The sequence below is a fragment of the Micropterus dolomieu genome, linkage group LG10 (genome assembly GCF_021292245.1).
Source record: "Micropterus dolomieu isolate WLL.071019.BEF.003 ecotype Adirondacks linkage group LG10, ASM2129224v1, whole genome shotgun sequence".
Classification (NCBI taxonomy): Eukaryota; Metazoa; Chordata; class Actinopteri; order Centrarchiformes; family Centrarchidae; genus Micropterus; species Micropterus dolomieu.
The window spans coordinates 18939851-18958758 of record NC_060159.1 but is presented as its reverse complement, the minus strand read 5'-3'; the positions used below and the strand labels follow the sequence as shown (position 1 = coordinate 18958758).

Sequence of the window (18908 nt, the reverse complement as noted above, 5' to 3'; positions counted from 1 at the left end):
AAATCCAGGGAATGGTTGAATATTGGTAACATCTTTATTTGGATTAAGTGTAGGGCTTTGTTGACTTGCACTAAGTTTTACAGCGGGGTCTCCTTGGGGTTTTCTGGTACAACGGTAAACATCCTTGAGGTAACAACAACCCCGTGACCTTGGCGGGCCAGGCCTCCACAACACCGACTCACACAATCCACAACCACGTTAAGCTTTACAGCATGCAATGGCTCTAAATGTTGTGAGGAAACTGAAATATCTACAAGTTGATCCGTCACATGGAATGCTTCAATTTCACACGCAAACCATGTGTAAACACACTTATATTTAGTTACTCTTGTGGTTAACAGCCAAGTGTAACAACACTTTGGTTCTGTACAGTGACAAATCTGGAAACACACAGAACCTCCCAGCACTTAAACAACAGGGCAAATCATCACAGACAAGCACACAAAAAAAAACAACTTTCATCACTTGCGTGAGAAGACGTAGACATGGCCTGAGAGAATAAATAGGATGATGGGTGAAGTCTGTGCCTTTAGAGTGCTTCACTCGAACAGCATGTCTTCATCAGTCTCCTCCGTCAGCAAGTTGGTGGGTTCTGCGATGGGACCCAGCTTAGCCAGGCGGTCGGCAATCTCCAGTTCTGTCCGTTCCCTGAGCTGCTTCTTCTTCTCTTGGATTTTCTTCAGCCTAGTGGAGGAGGAAATATGTTCAGTGTTGTAACAAAATTAGAAGGCGAGGTGGCCAGTACATGGATTTGGCTTTTTATTTTTTTTTATCTGGATGTATTAGACTTCTAGAAAATGTTTTCACCTGTAGAACTCCTCTCGTTCTCTCTCATCCAGCTCTGTGATGATGTAGGTGAGGGTGCGATCAATCCGCGGAATAATCACTGCAAAGTGGAATAAAGATGAGCTACAGTGACAGTCTTTGTCCAGAAGAAAAGGGCAACACTTATCTTAATTAAGCGTGAATTTACCATGCTCGATAGCGTTCACACGGCGGTTGGTAATCTTTATAGCTTCATCCAGAGTGACAAAAGATGTCTACAGACAGAAAATGGGCAATGTGTATCAGAATCTCACATAGTGAGACACAGTTCATGAATTTGACTAGCATTTCATTAAAAAAAGTTTATTTCCAGTGATAAAACAAATACTCTATGCAAGTATTATAAAACATATCAACTTTACATATTTGAAAAAGTAGTCATAATGCAGAATGGCCCCTTTAAGAGTGTTGGATTATTATTACTGGTGCATTAAGCAGCATTTTAATGTTGTTTTAATGTTGAGGTGAAGCTACTTTATGCTTTTGGGTAGTTAAATCTTCCCAACATATTTTAGACGCTGATCATAAGTTTTGCATGTAAAATTTCTATTTTCAGGTAACTAGTAACTATAGCTGTTTAATAAAGGTAGTGGAGAAAAAAAATACAGTATAATGTAGCATAAAATGGAAACACTTTGGTAAAGTACAAATATCTAAACATCCCCCCCACCTGTAAGGAGGCCAACTCCACCAGCAGCTCAACAGCTCTGGCGTAGTTCCTCTTCAACCTGGAGAGCTGCTCTCCTCCTCTGGCCAGACCAGTCAACTCATAACCTGAAAGACACAGCGAGGGTGACATCTCTGTCGGTCCATTGTCACAAAAGCTACTTTCATCAAAACAGTGACTTACTGTCCCCGCCTTCTTGGTAGTGCTCAAACACTGGAAGGGTGACACCTAAAAGGAAGAAAAACACGTATGTAAGAACCTGCTGCATCAACGGTGATTGTAAAAAAAATTTTTTAGGCTAACCTGCCACGTTGTCTTTCTTGGCTCGGACCTTCACTTGAGCTTTGTTGACATTCTGGATTACAGTTGTGCTGCAGATGGAATTACAGATGTGAGTTACAAATGCATCTGCACCAAACATCACATCACATGATGTTTCTCTGATTCTTACCTGAAGTCTCCGGCTGTAAATTTGGCTTCAGCCAAAGAGAAGGCCGCCTCTCTCATCACCTCTCCCATCTTTGTCTTAGTCTAAAGAAAAGAGATGAGAAGTCCACCTTTAGCAAACCATCTGGAGTTATTAAAGAGACAAATGCATGGAGAACAAGGTCAGTTGACAATCATCTGACTGACTGACTTCGATAATTTTGCGGAGGATCTGACGGAAGCGCATGGAGAGGGCATCAGATTTCTTCCTGAGCAGGTTGCGGCCGGTCTGCGCCCCTTTCAGCCGAGCCTTCATGATGGTCTGAGCCCTGCAAACCCAAACAACACAAATACATTTTAAATTCTGTATTTGAATCTCACCAATTATACCCCCAAGTATACAAGATTCAAATAATTATGTAGGCTTCGTACATTAACACCCATGGGTAAAGAAAACAGCCACTTTTTATGACTAGCTTTTTTTTGTTTTGCGCATTGTAAGGCACTAACAGGCAGCCATTTTTTGTCTGATGTACCCCCCTTGGCCAAGTCAGACCATTTCAAATACACCTTCATCATCACCCCTTCAATAGAATGGACGTTTCAGCCATTTATCTATTTTTTATTTTGTGTGTCTTTTCTTACTAGTTACTTTTACTACTTTTCATTGCTTTACTTGCTGTTAAGTAACTGGTTGGTGGAAAACTGAGGTGTGTCTTGTGCAGTCAGATCACAATTGGTAAGTCGTTGTTACATTTACATTCATCTGACAGACACTTTTGTGACAATAAATATATTAAAGATTAGTACTGCAAGTTTGTAATCCCATTTGTGTATTGATTTTCCAAATATGTGAATATATATCATCGAATCATAATTTCTGTTTATTCAAAGTAGCTCAGTTACTCCACACCCCCTGGTAACTACAGAAGTATGCCCTTGGGTACAAGTACTCACTGATATTTGTAACCAAGGAGGGACACCTGATCAGTTCATTTAAAAAAAGCTTCATCCATGTACAGATCAAAAACAGCCCATCTGTAGAATAAAAACTTCTCTCTCCCACACATAAAAGCTTTAAAAAAGCTGACGCTTGAATCTATAAAAGGTAAAAATTACTAGACTTTACAGACAATACAGGAAACTTTAGTTATACAATGATAAACTCAAGGCGGTTGCAGTCTGGAGGTCAGTGTGTTTCAGACACCATCTCAGTGTGACAGCTCAAACTGGGATCATAAACATCACATGACAAATGAAGGACTGTTCCTCTTTTACACAGCAACCTGGCAGCGATATAAACTATATTTAGGCTTGAATCACACAGAACAAGACTGTCATCCCTTCATGTGAGATAAACCGAGATTTCCAGCAGATGGGAGCAGGAAATTATCAATCTGGGAGACTGGGAAGCAATAATCATTATACAACCAAACAGCATCCATTTTTAATAGCTGGCTAACAAGCTACAGTGTGTTAGCAACTAGCTAGCAAACAAGCTGCTTACATTCTAGAGGGGAATATGTCGATCCTTTCTTTTCCAGACATCTTCTCGTCCTTTGGTCGATGACTGCGGTCTTCTGTTTACTTCCGTCTCCTAAAATGAACACTGACACGTTACCTTTTGTTATATTCTGTGTCAGCCCATACATATACTACAGAAACCCCGTTGATGCTCTTGCAGGATTTAGAAACACAGATCTAGCTGATCGTCGTGATCTTGTCCGACTCTCGGGTCCGTGATGATCAGCTGGCCTCCGGTCATGTGACTGAACCGAACACCGTTGTGCACATGCGCATGTCGGAAGGCTCTGGCGATCTTTTCCGGGTCGAGAAATTAGCACACCCATGTATGTGAGCTAGCGGGCCAAGAACTCTTCATTTAAAAAAGTCTCCGCAGAAAAGATAATCGGGACATTTAAGCACTTCCAGCACAGAACATTCCAGTGTATCGTTCTGTAACCATATGACACAGGTGAGTTTTTTATTGAGAAAGGAGGTGTTTACCGGGGAGGTGGGGAACACACGGGGCTGCTAGCTGGCTAGCCTCGTCAGCAGTGCATGTGCCGCATGTGAGTTGGGAACAGGGTTTATTAGCCAGGAAGCTAACGGAATATTAAAGTGACTGTTTTTTGGTCCTTAAATGAGATTATGGTCTCGTAGTATTGAATTATATAACTGTTACTAACTACAGTCGCTGTTAATATGCTACAGTACAATTATGTATTGCGTTATTATTGTTAGTGTTTTCAGTTTTTGCTTTTAACTGAAAACAGTAAGGGGCTTCTAGTTGATCTGCATTGCATCATCCCATTTACATCCCAGTATGTTAAATAAAAGCACCAGAGCCTGACATTACACTGCAAGTTCACTTAAAACTGCTGAAATTATTTTGGGGATATTTTCCAGGCTAAACTCATAGGACTTGCTTAAGTGAAACACAGGCAGAAACAGAATTAAAAATGTCATTTCAATTGTTTTCAGACTGTTAATTTAATATTTAAGGCGTGTTTTTACTATTTTGTCCACCCCATTTATATAATTCAGGATATCCTAAATATTAGAAACATCTCTCACTATAAGCCTGAGCTCTGAACCTTCATGAAGACAGATCTGTTGTTACACTGCTTCAGTTTTAGTTAGGTGGACCTAATGAACTGGCAACTATGCTAGAAATCATTTCACCTGGCCTAGATCTGAAGTGATGATGTAGCATTTGATATTGACGTCTCCACAGGCTACAGGATATTTTTTAATTCAACATTTTATTTGCAAGTTATTGTAATCAGAAAATGTGCCTATATATTGCTCTGTGAAATCACCATGGGTCCTGGCATTGTGTCCTTGTAGTTGGTGCATTATTTGTCTGTAGATCAGTGGATCAGTATGTATTGTTGTCTACTTCATCACAAGTTATCAACCTTGTGTGGATGTGAAATGCAACCAGCTTATAAATGTGAATTGTTTCTCAAGAAAAAAAGCCAAAAAACTTTGAGAACAGAGTAAGTTAACATAGTTTATGTCTTTATATCTTGTAACCTCTCAGATATATTTCTTGGGACCCTTTGGGGCATCCCAAACCCCAGGTTGGAAACCATTGCTGTAGATGTTGTTATCATCGTTGTCGTCGTAATCAAATTTAGGGCTGCAACTAACAATTATTTTCATTGTTTATTAATCTGTTGATTATTTTCTAGATTAGTCGATTCTGACATCTTATAGACCAAAGATATTCAGTTGCTGCCATAAAGGAGTAAAGAAACCAGAAAATACATCATTCAAGAAGCTGGAATCAGATAATTTTTGTTTAAAAAATGACTCAAATCGATTATCGAACAGATTGGCTATTAATTTAGTAGTTGACAACTAATCTGTTATTCGATTAATTGTTCTAGCCCTAATCAAATTAAAACTGAGCTGTACAATATTGAAGATATAGAAAAAACATAACACTCTTTTTAAAAGGGCGATTTAGTATCACACTTCTATAAAGTTGGGTCAAAAATCCTGTTCAGAACCAAAGCAGCAGAGGCTGAGATATCCTGACTTTTAATTTCTAGTTTAGGCCTACAATCCCCATAGTCTTCTGTCATCATCTTTCAGACTCCACATACCCAGTTTGTAACACACGCTTCCTGTTGAAAACTTTGTTGTATTCAAGCCTACAAACGATTTAACTTTGATTACATCACTATGGCATCATCTGGGTTATCGTCTCAAACTTTAGAAAACTCCCTCCAGAAACACAGAAGCCATTATACTGACATTAAACTACAGTTGTTACTGTAATCCTTTTCATGACGTGCACTGCAAACTGACCATGATGTCTAAAATTTGTGGCCTGTCCTGTCTCTCTTTGGTTCTGTTCTATCAGCGATGCCGGGGCTCAGCTGTCGATTTTACCAGCACCGGTTCCCAGAGGTGGAGGATGTTGTGATGGTGAACGTGAGGTCCATCGCAGAGATGGGCGCCTACGTCAGCCTTCTGGAGTACAACAATATCGAGGGCATGATCCTCCTGAGCGAACTGTCACGTCGACGTATCCGCTCCATCAACAAGCTCATCCGCATAGGCCGCAATGAGTGCGTCGTCGTCATCCGAGTAGACAAAGAGAAGGGTAAGTGCAGGCTGGAGGGTGCTAAAGAGCTGAAAGCCGGTGGGTCTAGTTCACACTACACGATTTTTAGCCCGATTACTACACGATTACCCCCGACCGTCAGGCTGTGATCGGGGGTAAATCAGCGGTCAATCGGTGGTCACCAGTCGTTATGTGTGAACTACACAATGACCCAAAATGGCCCCCCGAGACATTTCTGACACATCGCCGACGTCTGCCAGATATCTAGCATACCAAATATCTGGAAGAGTCGGTTGACTCGACATACACATCCAGCTAATGAGAGCAGGCAGCTGGCAGAACAGGCAGCTACTTTTTCTCCGCAAAACACTTTTTACTCACCTCCAGCTCTCTCTGTAGCACAGAAAGTCCCTGCTACCTCCGTGTGCTAATCCATTCTTTCACCCATATTTTTTGTCTTTATAATTGCAATTCTTTATAATAACAAACAGCAGCTGTTTTATGTGTAGGTTCACATCATTTCCCGTTTCACATTTCACATGTGTTTTCTTCACAAAACGTGGTTTGGAGACCAGCGTCGGGTGACAGTCCTTGTCAGCTCTCGTAGTGTGTCACCAATCAGTCACGTAGTGTGAATGCCACAGTGACTTCAAGACTCCCGTCTCAAGACGGAAAGTTGTGTAGTGTGAACGGCATGGCCATCGGCCGACGCTGAAAATCGTGTAGTCAGTGCAAGCCATAAGGTTGTATAAAGGACAGTTACTTTCTGGTTGCCAGTGGCAGGTGGAATAGACATTATGTAACAACCACAACAAAAAATTGTGACTGAACTTTCATCGATATGATTACAAGATAACCTGGAAAGTGAGATGCGAATATAGCAGAGGCCCTAAGGTATAGCTCACTTCTGACTGTACCCCGCTGTACCTTAAACACCAGTCACATTCTGAAATCTACAGTATAACCAAAGGAATTTTCTATTTTATTAATTAATTAAAATCCACCTAAAACAATATGTTACTGGCTGAGATGACATGTATATTAGATTGTACTCTGCATGGAATTACATTATTTTTCTTTGTTTTGATATTCATCCCCAGCCGCCCACTCTCCAAATGTCATTGAATAAATCATATTGGTCAACCTCTAATACATCTGTCTAGTTGCAGAGCCCCAAAATGTTCCTTAAAATTAGTTTAGCCTGATCAACTGTAAAACAGTGTATTTTATTTGTAATAATGGAGCCATTAAGAACATCAAGCTACATGTGAAGCCTAAACCAGAAAGTGACCCATCAAATTTGGAATTGCTTATTTGTCATTGTATTGATTAATCAGTTAACTGTATCAGCATTAACCGTTCCAGGCGTCCCAGAAACTATTAGCACTTTGACAGCCAGCTCCGTCTGGACTCATTTCTGTTCAGATTCTGTCCTGTGAGAGTATTCTGAATCTATTGTGCCATGTAAAAAATGTCACATCACCTCTTCTCTGCTTTGTCTTCAGGGTACATTGATTTATCAAAAAGAAGAGTTTCACCCGAGGAGGCCATCAAGTGTGAAGATAAATTCACCAAATCTAAAACTGTAAGTTTAATTGTGCCCAAAGGCTTAATAAACAAAGTAACTATTGAAATAACTGCGAGCATGTGTCAGCATTGTTAAAAAGGGACTCTTTCATATATGACAAAGGTCATATCATCATAAATACAGTTTAAAGGAAACAGGTGATCGCCTTTCTGTGTATTTCTGGATTATGAAAAACTATAGCATCCATGAGTTTTTCGTTTCGTTGATCTTTTATAAACTTTTCAATGTTTTTATGAGTCTGACCTTTGAGTACTGGCACTGAGCTGATGCGGGTTATTGTGTTTGCAGGTGTACAGCATCCTGCGACATGTGGCAGAGGTGCTGGAATACACTAAGGACGAGCAGCTAGAGAGCTTGTACCAGCGCACTGCCTGGGTCTTCGATGAGAAATACAAGCGGCCAGGATACGGAGCTTACGACGTCTTCAAACAGGCCGTATCGTAAGTTGTCGCGTGTTAGTGCGAGGCTAATCACAGGAACGTCTTAAAACACAAGGAACGTATGCAAGTGATGTTTTATTTGATGAGGTCAAATCAAAACACTGAATATCTTTCCTCCCTCAGAGATCCTGCCATTTTGGATGGGCTGGACTTAACAGAGGAGGAGAGGGCCGTGCTGATTGATAACATCAATAGGCGACTCACTCCACAGGCTGTCAAAATCAGAGCAGGTAACAGTGTACTTAAATGCAACATTTGACCATGAAGTAACACTGTGAAGATGTGACAACCTGTTCATCTTTTTCCTCTCCCACCTGCAGACATTGAAGTGGCGTGCTACGGGTATGAGGGCATCGATGCAGTGAAGGAGGCTCTGAGAGCCGGTCTTGGCTGCTCTACAGAGGCCATGCCCATCAAGGTAATATTGGTGCTTCAACCACTCTCAGCTATACGTTCGTACACTCTCTTCTTTTTATATGCTGTATAGACTAAAAGGAATTACCAGGTATAACCCACTGCTTTTGTTTTATTTTGGAGGGGGTAAGCGCTGTTAGTGTAAATGCCTCTGATGCAGTGTTAATAAGACTAGTATGATCTTGTTCTTGGCAGATCAACCTGATCGCTCCTCCTCGCTACGTCATGACAACGACCACTCTGGAGCGCACAGAGGGCCTGTCTGTCCTCAACCAGGCCATGGCTGCTATCAAGGAGAAGATTGAAGAGAAGAGAGGCGTCTTTAACATTCAGATGGAAGTGAGTGACTTTTTTATGCAACTGTTCCATAGTGAAAGCCACTCCCTGCACTCTGTGTTTCCCCTTTTAGTATTTACTGTTTCTTGAAGTTTAATGTTTTCAAAAATGTACTCTAGTACTGTACTTAAGAGCAAATTCAAGGTACTTAAGCCTGGGCAATAAAACAATAATGATGATTATTGCAATATAATTTTCCTCTAACAATATAACAAATGTGCAATAAATTGGCTTAATTCATTTGAATCACAAATGAATAAGGACCTAATTTCTGGAAGAAGAAAAAAAAGTTGTAATTCTGTGGAGGGGAAAGTTGACTCAAAAAAATGCTACTTAAAATTCATGTTATATTTCTTTTAAATCTAACATGAATATTTTTCTTCCCATATTACAACTTCATTCTCATGTTATAACCTTTAACTCGTAGCATTATGCAGTTCTCTAGTGAATTTTAACTTTATCACTAAATATTGACACTTTCTTTCTACAATATGACTGAACAATTAATCAAAATTGCAATATGGCCATCTGCAATTATCAAATACCAGGAGGTGCAATATTTGTTTAAAGGTGATGTGTCAACAAAACTTTTTTTTTTAATGAAATATCGTCATGCTGCACAGATGTGCTGGCCTACACATCATATTCTACACACTTAAGAAAACACATGCAAAATTCACTGTTCAATAAAAATGAGAATGATCTAGTATCGCAATATTGCAATTTCAGTCAGAATAATCAAATTACGATTATTTTAAAATCGTATAGCACTATTTAACAATACTGCTTGCTTTTCCCCAAAATATTACTTTGTTACTCAATCGGAGATTTTTTTTTTTTTTTTTCATCTGGAACTGTACAGAATTTCTCTTTTTTGAATCGGAATCTCTGTTTTGACATGTTCCTAATCTTTTATTACTTTTTCTATTATTATTATTACATAAACTAATTGAATTTGTCCCCTTCAGCCCAAGGTGGTGACAGACACAGATGAGACGGAGCTCGCCCGGCAGCTGGAGAGGCTAGAGCGGGAGAACGCCGAGGTGGACGGAGACGACGACGCCGAGGAGATGGAGGCCAAAGCGGAGGACTAGACTCTGTCCTTGGAGGAAGGCTGGTGGGGGACGGAAACATCAAAGGATGTGGACTGACATAGCTGCAGTCAATTCAGTCCAACAGATAACTTTCACATTGCAAACATTAACTGGCGTTAAGTTGATTGGCAAACGTCTGGGGTTGTTCATTAGCAAGGTTTGTTTCAGAAGATCGTACTAAAATCGGTATTCTTACCCAGACATGGACACAAGGAAAGTTAAAGTACAAATTAAACATCAGTATAGTTTCTATTTTTAAGTACATTGATTTGAATAAACGATAACTCTAAAACAACTGTTCACAAGCAGTGGCCTTCACTTACCTCTTGCTTAAGAGCTCAGTGTCTTCAAAATCCACGGCACTTCATCTCTGGCTGGTCACTGGATGTGATTGATTGATTAAAGGGGAAACGCATAAGCTCGTCTGTCGCAACACCCTCAGTGGTGACTTTGTGCTGTTTCTCTTCCAGTGAAAGGGTTTTTACTGGCAAGACCTGCTCTTGTTTAGCTCACATGGCATCAATAAAGTTCTGGAAGTTTTGAGCTCAATGCGTCTTTGTCGACTACTACCAGTAGATTGAATGAAATGACACCAGACCTAACAGTTTTTAATGGAAGGATTGTTTCCCTTTGTAACCACTTTCCAGCACCAAATATCAGATTCTCCCACCACAAAACACAAAAGCGACTGTAACGTGCTATCGCTCTCAAACTGAACTCTGTAAGTCTGCAATGTTGTTACTTTTAAAGCTTTGTTTACATCAGACATGCAAATGTTGGCATGGCATTTCACAAATGAGGAACATTCAAGTTACTGTCAATGAAGCTGCAAATTCTCAGTGCTATTCAAGTTTATAGAAGAGAGGACTTAAGTTTTAAAAGCGAGACACCTTGCAATAAGACTAAAATCAAACTTCATATAAGTGACAATGACACTAATGCTGGGTAGTGAGAAATGGTTCACACACTGTTATAAAAATCAATTTTATTCAATGTTCACCAATACAAAAACAAATGGAGAGCATCTTCACAACTTCAAATAATTTTTCCTGTTCTTAGCTCAATTTCCTTTAGTGGTTATGATGTGCAGGTGTGCTTATCCAGCTGAAGGGGTGTCACTACCCAAAATATTCAGTGTGTCTCAGACACATTTCAAATGACAATTAGGTCTTTTTTTTTTTGAGATGTTCTGGAGGACGAAACATGCCAACATGTTGATTAGGAATGTGATAATGAAGAAGGAACATCTGGTAGCCCGACAGAAATAAACAAAAGTTGCGTCCAAATCCCTGAATAAAAAAAATATAAAATCACATCCTTGTTGTAGTTATGCATACTCAAGTCTGTGTCCACTTAGCTAACTCACATTCAACTGCGAGCCAGACTCCACACCTTAGAGACTTTAAAGAAAAGTTCATGAAATCGGTAAACTGATGCTGCAGATGACTCGTCCCACAAAGTGCGTGTCGGCATTTACACCAATAAAAGTATAGGACCACAAGAGCTTATCTGGCAACAAAACCATGGTTGTGGGTGTCTGTCAGTAGTTTCCTTTCAGAATTATTTCAGAGTCAAATACTGACGTATACACACAAAAGCACACCGACACGGTCAGCAACAGAAAGGGAAAGGGCGAATGGAGCCTGAGTATGATTAGGGTAAAAAAAAAAAAAAAAATAACAACCTGAACTGCTGCACATGTGAGAATGACCAGAATCTGTAAGTGGTCTGTACTGATAAAGACAAGCCGCTTTGTTTGGGGGGTGACAAAATGATGCTACACTATTATACACAATGTTGGGGGGGGGGGGGGGTTCTTCATTCAGTGGTTGTTTTGCTTATTTCACCAGTCCGATCTTCTTAGCTTCAGTTTCATAGATGAGTAACCTCCACATCTTCACTATGAAGACTTCAGCTTCTTCATCAAGAACCTACAAGGAGCAAAAAGGACAGTTTCACCTGAAGAAGTTAGACGAGAGAGACATTTGGGTTATGATGCTGACCATTAACCGCAACGTCCACTGTTCGAATCCAGGTTACAGCCTAATGTTAAGATTACAGAACAAAGCATAGTCCCAATTAAACGCCTCTTCATTTTACTGGCCTGGTGTGGCCACACGTTTCACACTATAAATACATCCATCGTCAACCGCTTATCCTGCATACAGGGTCGCGGGGTCACAATAAATGTACATTTCAATTAGATGCCTGGTCTGGTTTTTATAGAAGTTCTTTGGATGTGGATGTGTGAACTAGTTCTGAACTGCTTTGATCATGCACGCCAATATGGACGCGCTACACATCATTAGATTCTCCACAATTCAGTCATTTAGTTCATTTCACAGAAATAATGAGCACGAAAGTATTATTCAGATTTACTGGCATGGCAAAGAAATTTAAAGGCCTCTCCCATATAGAAGCCTGTCCTAATTATAGGCAGGGAAATTTGAGTGATTTAAGCAAGTAAAAGCCATGTTTGTGGGTTTTTTTTACAGTATTGAAATCTTTGGCTTTGTCTGAGTAACTGTCAAAGAAAACGTCATACGACAAAAGCTGCAAATTCTCACATAGGAAGCTGGAACCAGCAAATGTTTGTCATTTTTAAAGCAAAAATACCAAAACAGTTAACTCATTATCAAAATTGTTTGATTAATTTTGTATGTTTACTGCTGTAGAGAGGAATATGCATAGTCCTATTCATTTTGAGTTTGTTATCTGCAGAGTAAGGCATATGTAGGTTTATATCCAGCAACACAAATGGGTTAAGAACATGAATTCACACCCATGGAGATGAGTGAGCTCATACAGTGCATTAATAAAACTGACAAATTCTGCCCTCGCAGACTGGATGTGATAATGGTAAACAAGTCAGACACATGATGGTATGTATGACTTGCATTCATTCAGCCTTTGTAATTTCTCACATACTGCACTACAACTAATACTATATTTTGACCAAGCGGGAAGCTTCCGGTGAGAAAACTGATGCGAACGTGCAAGTCCCTTAAACCTGCATTCTACTGAACGGCCAGCAGGGGGCAACTCTTTTGGTTGCAAAAAGAAGTCCAGCTCCATTACAAATAATGGTAAAATGACCCCACTTCTCAGATGAATAATTATCTCAGTAAACTTTCCTAATGAGTTTATGGTCTCAATCTCTAGTTTCAAGTCTTCTTCAATACAACATGATGTTCATTTAGTAAATCATGGTCCCGTTTAGTGGAAAATACACCATAAAGCAGAGTATGCTTCAGGACGGGATTAGGCTAGAGTGACTCCTACCCACAGCACTGGAGATACCAAGTTTATTAGGAGTTCACAGACCAATGGGTGACGTCACGATGACTACGTCCACTTATATACATTCTATGATTTTGACTAGGAGGCAGACTGTTAACATATACTTTTAACAAAATTAAAACAGAACATTGTTGTCAATGTTAGAACTATCTGTCAAAAACGATAATTCTGACATCAACATGAATTTAATAGAAGGCAGAAAACAAATTGATGGCTTATTTATTCATATAGTTACTCACCATAGCAACATCATCCAAGATACTCTGTGGCATACTGTGAGCCATCACCTGGGAAAGAAAAAAACATCAGGATCATTTCATGTTTCACTTTCACACCCAAGTCTGAATGAAGTCAAATGTGCAAACGTCACATCATCAATACCTTGGAGCAGACAAAGTCCACTAACGTTGCCTCTTCCTCTCCGATGTACTCGATAATCTTTTTGTTGATCCAGGGCCGAACACGTCGTTCCATTAACGTCTAAAAGGATGAGAAGAAGAGATGAAGGCACAGGCTTCGTTTTAGAAGTGGCATTACCATCTGCTGCCATTTCCGAATGAGGTCAGCAGTGCAAAGTTTGTGAATATACTCTTTTTTTAAACAATGTCACTGTGCAGCTAGTCCCGAAGGCCAATTTTGTAAAAGATAATATTCTTAGTAAACTTGTTTGCTTAAAACGGGTTAAAAACGTCTCAATGACTCAATTTTCCTTTCTCTCCTCACCGTGTCGACCATAGACCAGTCCAGCGGGTAGGAGAACAGCTCAGGCTTTGCTGTGGGAATCTTTTCTATCAGGCTCTTGATGTGTTTACGTTTCTCCTCTGTGTTGGCGCCCTTTATGCTGGAGAGCCCGGCTCCGTCCACCCCGAGGCTCTTGTCATCATCGTAATCCAGGGGCACCAGCTTCCTCTTGCGAGGCTGTTCATCAGCCTCTTCGTCGTCAAACTTGTTGAAGACGCTGTCCACGGGCAGCTTCTTCCTCTTAACTGCATTGGGCTGACTGGGGCTTCCTGTGGCACCTTGAGATGGACAAGGAGCTTTATGAATTCAACTGTCCTATACAGATGATAAAGTCCACTTGAATTTACTCGGATAGAATAACATGGCTTCTTGTACTGCAGAGACTGAATCCTGCTTAAACTATTACTTTCTTCTTTGCCAGTATCTGTTCCAATAAAAGTCAAAGAAGTGGAATGCTTACATTAATAATCTGAAATCACTCAACATATTCACTACTCACTATATAATAGACAGTCTGTAGCTTACTCTATTGTAACACTTAGACTACACTTATGAGTCATCCTAAATTTGCATCATCGCTGACAGGTGTCGAGTTACTCAATATTAGCCACTCTCCCTAAATCTGCCTTGTCTATGTCTTTAGTTAGTGATTTCTACATTATTTCTATGTAAATTTCAATATGCACTAAAAATGGGTACTTATAGGTGGAGAGAGCAATCATAACAAAGAAAGCTTTTTAAGTTTTTCCAGTCGAATGAAAGTATGCGTGGAGACAGAACAGAACCGTGGTGTGAATTCGGTGGCTGTTATAATGACAGACATTTATACTAAATCTCTGTCTGTAGAATGTCAGACAATAGTGAAAAATGCCCATCACAATTTCCCAGAGCCCAAGGCGACGTCTTCAAATTGCTTGTTTTATCGTCAGACAAAAATCCAATTTAATTAACAATGATCTAAACGGAGAAAAGCAGAATATGCTCACATTTAAGTGAGTGTTTGGCAGCGAGTTAGGTAGGAAAATGAGTTTATCTTTTACTGATTATTAAAATAGTTGCAGATCAAATTTCTGACTAACTGACTAATAGTTTTAGCTGTCCCTGTGAGCGCTCCGTGTCTGTCCACGTTACAGTGAGGACACTTGCTTCTTTTAGACTCACCCAGTTTCAGACTGAGGCCAATCTTTGGCCGGTGCTCCTCCTGCGGCAGGGCGTCAGGGGGCGAGTTTTCGTGGGGGATTATAATGCCGCAGGGCGACTCGTCCCCGGGCGTGTTAGGGGACACATTGCCACTGGCCGACGACACTGAGGGTGCTGCTGTGATGGGCCGCATTGTGGGCTTCAAGCACGGTTTTGCATCTGGGTTATCTTCGTCATTGTCATAATCGTCTTCCTCGCCCTCCTCCATCTCGTTGTCCGAGTGGGAGGGCCGTGAACGGGCCTCTGCTCTGTCCTGGTCCTGTCGAGGGTCCCGGTCCTGTCGGTGGTCTCGGTGGTCCCGGTGGTCCCGATGGTCCCTGCGCTCTCGTGAACTCCTGTGGCGTTCCCTTTCCTCCTCGGGTTCCGGCTCTTGGATGATGGGAGGTTGTCTGAGACGCTCCTCCTCTTCCTCCTCCATCTGGACCAATAAGAAGCAGATATGCACAAGATTAACAGCCAATCACAGTGTTTTACAGAAAGGAAGGTCAACAGACAATGAAAGCTGGACACCACACGTGCAGAGATGCAGAGAGACTCGGATGATCAAGTGACCTTCACAAAGACAGCAGACAGCATGGCCACTCACTACAGATATATAGACAAACACTCACACACACATTATTAGAATAGACAGGCATACCCTGCGTAGCTCTGCGTCTGGGTTTGGATGTCCCTCGTCTAACAGCCTCTGTCTGATCTCCTCCAGCTCCTCCTTCTCTCTCTTCCTGTCACGCTCGTCTGCCTCCATCTCCTTCTCTCGGTCTCTGAGACGCTTCTGCAGCGCACTGCCCCTAGGGGTCACACCAGAAATAACAGCCTTCAGAACAATAGCTGTAGCAGCAGTACTGCGTCTGCTACTACAAGTCAGATCTGGGTCACACAGCATCTGCTGCGTCTCAGTGTTTTTACATGTTTATGTGCCTCATAGCTCAGATGTTTCATGCTGGGCAATGAAATGAAGCCTTAAGGTTTAGTCTTTATATGTTTACCTAAATTTGACAACATTTCTGGCATTGTCTCAATTTATTATTATAATTATTATTATCTGCAGGGCTGAAAGCAAGAAAATTTTCTGTGCGTTCAGGGGTTGATGGGGACATAGTGGCTTGGATTAGGGGTGTGACAATTTCATATCCTCAATACAAATCCACAATAAATGTCAAATCATTGTTTCTTTCGAGTTTAATGGCTGATTTTTGCTCCTGAGTGAAAGTTGGAGAAACCAGACAGTTAATTGTGCCACTTAATGCCAAACAGTGGACACAAACAATTATGACAAAATCGTTTTTTGACAAATATGCATCAGTAACATTAAGTAAAAATCTGTTTTCAGTCCCTTTTCCTCAACATAATAAATATCGAAATAGAAAAATAAGTGCTGATTTGTCTATGATTCAAATGAATTAAATACATTAAACATTTGTTATACGGTTATTGAGGAAAATTATATTGAGATAATTATTGTTGTTTTATTGCCCTGCCGGTACTCTCCATTTACATGTTGCCTTGTTTATCGGCCAGTATTTGGGCTAATGTTAGTGTATATTCTCTCTCTCGACAGCAGTTTCATTTGTGTGGGTTGTTTCCATTCACTAAATACATGTAAGAAGAATGATCTACATGGACCAGAAAAGCCATAGCCTATCGATGGATTACATTTCGATAAAAACTGGCCTTGTTAGCTATGTTGCCAAAGACTCAGACGATCCAATCCAGTAAAGTATTTAGTCCAAAACGCATTTTTATATCGATAAATACACACAGATTGCTGTTACATCGTTTAACTACAGTTCTTACAGTATCCAAACAAAAAACGGTACACCTTGACCTTTTGAGTGACGCCTTAATTGACCCAATAGAAAATTTGATGCCCTGTCCACAGCCTACAATAGCCAACGAGTGTCCACGTAGTCAGGAAGTGCCAGTCCCTTTCTTTTGTGCACACACCGACAGAGATTGATGACTGGCGCTTCACACACATATCCATGCGGACTTCCGGCACTGTGACGGAGAACTTTAAGCCCTGCATCTGTAAATTCAGGCTATTTACAGGCTGCCTATCAGATGCAAATTCTATTTACAGGGGCAATTGTGTGCATTTCACAATGTTTTGCCAATCTACAGCTTTTTTTAAATTTATTTTTTTATGTTGCTTACCTGTAGTACTTGGGGTCATCCCTTTCATCATCATAGTCTTCAAGAAACTCTTTCAGCCGTTTGCCCTCTTTCACCTAAAGACACACAGGACCACACTGAAATTTCTTCAAGATAATAAATCTGCTTACAAATTTTATTGTCCATCTTATTTAATCAAATCACTAAAAGGAAAATGACAAAAAAAAAAACACACACATGAAAGACTCAAACATATGCACATTTAATTCTAATGAAATTAAATATAACTCAATTAACTCAAAATGTATCCCTTCATGTAACATGAACCTCAAATACATTTTGTAGTGGAATTAAGAGTGATTAATAAATTCTGCTAGATTTAAAAAGGTAAAACTTTCCAAGTGTTCGAAGTAAAACAGGACACCTGTGTGAACATCAGTGGTCATTCAATGTGCTCTCACCATTTCTCGTCGACGTTCATCTTCCCTCTCCGACTCTTTTGCGTAATCTCGTGCCTTCTTCCTCTCCCTGAGCTCCCAGTTTTTTAGACGCTGTAGTCGCAACAGTAATCAGGTTAGCAACAATCAAATACAATTCTATCACGCCAAGCTAAGAGTAAAACATGTGTTGTTATTTTAATATAAGCTGCTGGGAGAAGGAGACAAAGATTTCAGGCTTGCAAAATAAAAGAGAGATTAAGTGTAGGTTATCTTGGGGGATTCCCAATGATTTTCAACATCTACATTTAGAAACTTAGGCTCTAGCAGCGTGATAAAATGTACCTGTGACTAGGGGTGTGACAATAAATCAATACAGAAATATATCGTACATTTTTCCATGATACTGTATCGATATTCCAGCCCATCAATACATAATATTAATTTTAAAAAAAATAAAAAATAAAAAAAAATAGCACTTCGACAGTTAGCTCAATACTAACATAATGGGAATCTCCATTAACATGAGAACACAGATAACGGACATTAGAATCGCGAAAATACAATCTTAACAAACTACACATTTGATAAAATATTCAATGCCTACATACACTCACCTAAAGGATTATTAGGAACACCATACTAATACTGTGTTTGACCCCCTTTCGCCTTCAGAACTGCTTTAATTCTACGTGGCATTGATTTAACAAGGTGCTGAAAGCATTCTTTAGAAATGTTGGCCCATATTGATAGGATAGCATCTTGCAGTTGATGGAGATTTGTGGGATGCACCATCCAGGACATGAAGCTCCCGTTACACCACATCCCAAAGATGCTCTATTGGGTTGAGATCTGGGGACTGTGGGGGCCATTTTAGTACAGTGAACTCATTGTCATGTTCAAGAAACCAATTTGAAATGATTCGAGCTTTGTGACATTGTACATTATCCTGCTGGAAGTAGCCATCAGAGGACGGGTACATGGTGGCCATAAAGGGATGGACATGGTCAGAAACAATACTCAGGTAGGCCGTGGCATTTAAACAATGCCCAATTGGCACTAAGGGGCCTAAAGTGTGGCAAGAAAACATCCCCCACACCATTACACCACCACCACCAGCCTGCACAGTGGTAACAAGAAATGATGGAGCCATGTTCTCATTCTGTTTACGCCAAATTGTGACTCTACCATCTGAATGTCTCAACAGAAATCGAGACTCATCAGACCAGGCAACATTTTTCCAGTCT

The 18908-nt window shown here is 40.4% G+C and overlaps 3 protein-coding genes across 5 annotated transcripts in view; 1 reads left to right on the top strand and 2 right to left on the bottom strand.

Moving 5' to 3' along the window:
• Positions 1-15: 15 nt before the first annotated feature.
• On the bottom strand, positions 16-3682 carry atp6v1d (ATPase H+ transporting V1 subunit D). Its single transcript, XM_046060276.1, has 9 exons — positions 3426-3682; positions 2130-2247; positions 1944-2023; positions 1796-1863; positions 1676-1720; positions 1496-1599; positions 974-1040; positions 808-886; positions 16-684 (listed from the first exon to the last, which is right to left on the bottom strand). The coding sequence occupies exons 1-9, from the start codon at positions 3464-3466 to the stop codon at positions 540-542; spliced, it is 747 nt and encodes a 248-aa protein (XP_045916232.1). The 5' UTR covers positions 3467-3682; the 3' UTR covers positions 16-539.
• Positions 3683-3698: 16 nt separating this feature from the next.
• Positions 3699-10411, top strand: eif2s1b (eukaryotic translation initiation factor 2, subunit 1 alpha b). Its single transcript, XM_046060275.1, has 8 exons — positions 3699-3893; positions 5793-6035; positions 7502-7581; positions 7873-8024; positions 8148-8254; positions 8345-8442; positions 8634-8777; positions 9743-10411. The coding sequence occupies exons 2-8, from the start codon at positions 5795-5797 to the stop codon at positions 9866-9868; spliced, it is 948 nt and encodes a 315-aa protein (XP_045916231.1). The 5' UTR covers positions 3699-3893; positions 5793-5794; the 3' UTR covers positions 9869-10411.
• A 427-nt stretch (positions 10412-10838) lies between these two features.
• rbm25b (RNA binding motif protein 25b) overlaps positions 10839-18908 on the bottom strand; it is a 19694-nt gene continuing 11624 nt past the window's right edge. For all 3 annotated transcript variants that reach the window (XM_046060272.1, XM_046060269.1, XM_046060271.1), the window contains exons 10-17: positions 17686-17775; positions 17267-17340; positions 15750-15900; positions 15071-15527; positions 13892-14187; positions 13550-13648; positions 13408-13455; positions 10839-11799 (exon numbers count right to left, since the gene is read on the bottom strand). In XM_046060272.1, coding sequence (XP_045916228.1) covers positions 11707-11799; positions 13408-13455; positions 13550-13648; positions 13892-14187; positions 15071-15527; positions 15750-15900; positions 17267-17340; positions 17686-17775 — 1308 coding nt within the window. In that variant the 3' untranslated portion in view covers positions 10839-11706. The remainder of the gene's footprint in view (positions 11800-13407; positions 13456-13549; positions 13649-13891; positions 14188-15070; positions 15528-15749; positions 15901-17266; positions 17341-17685; positions 17776-18908) is intronic.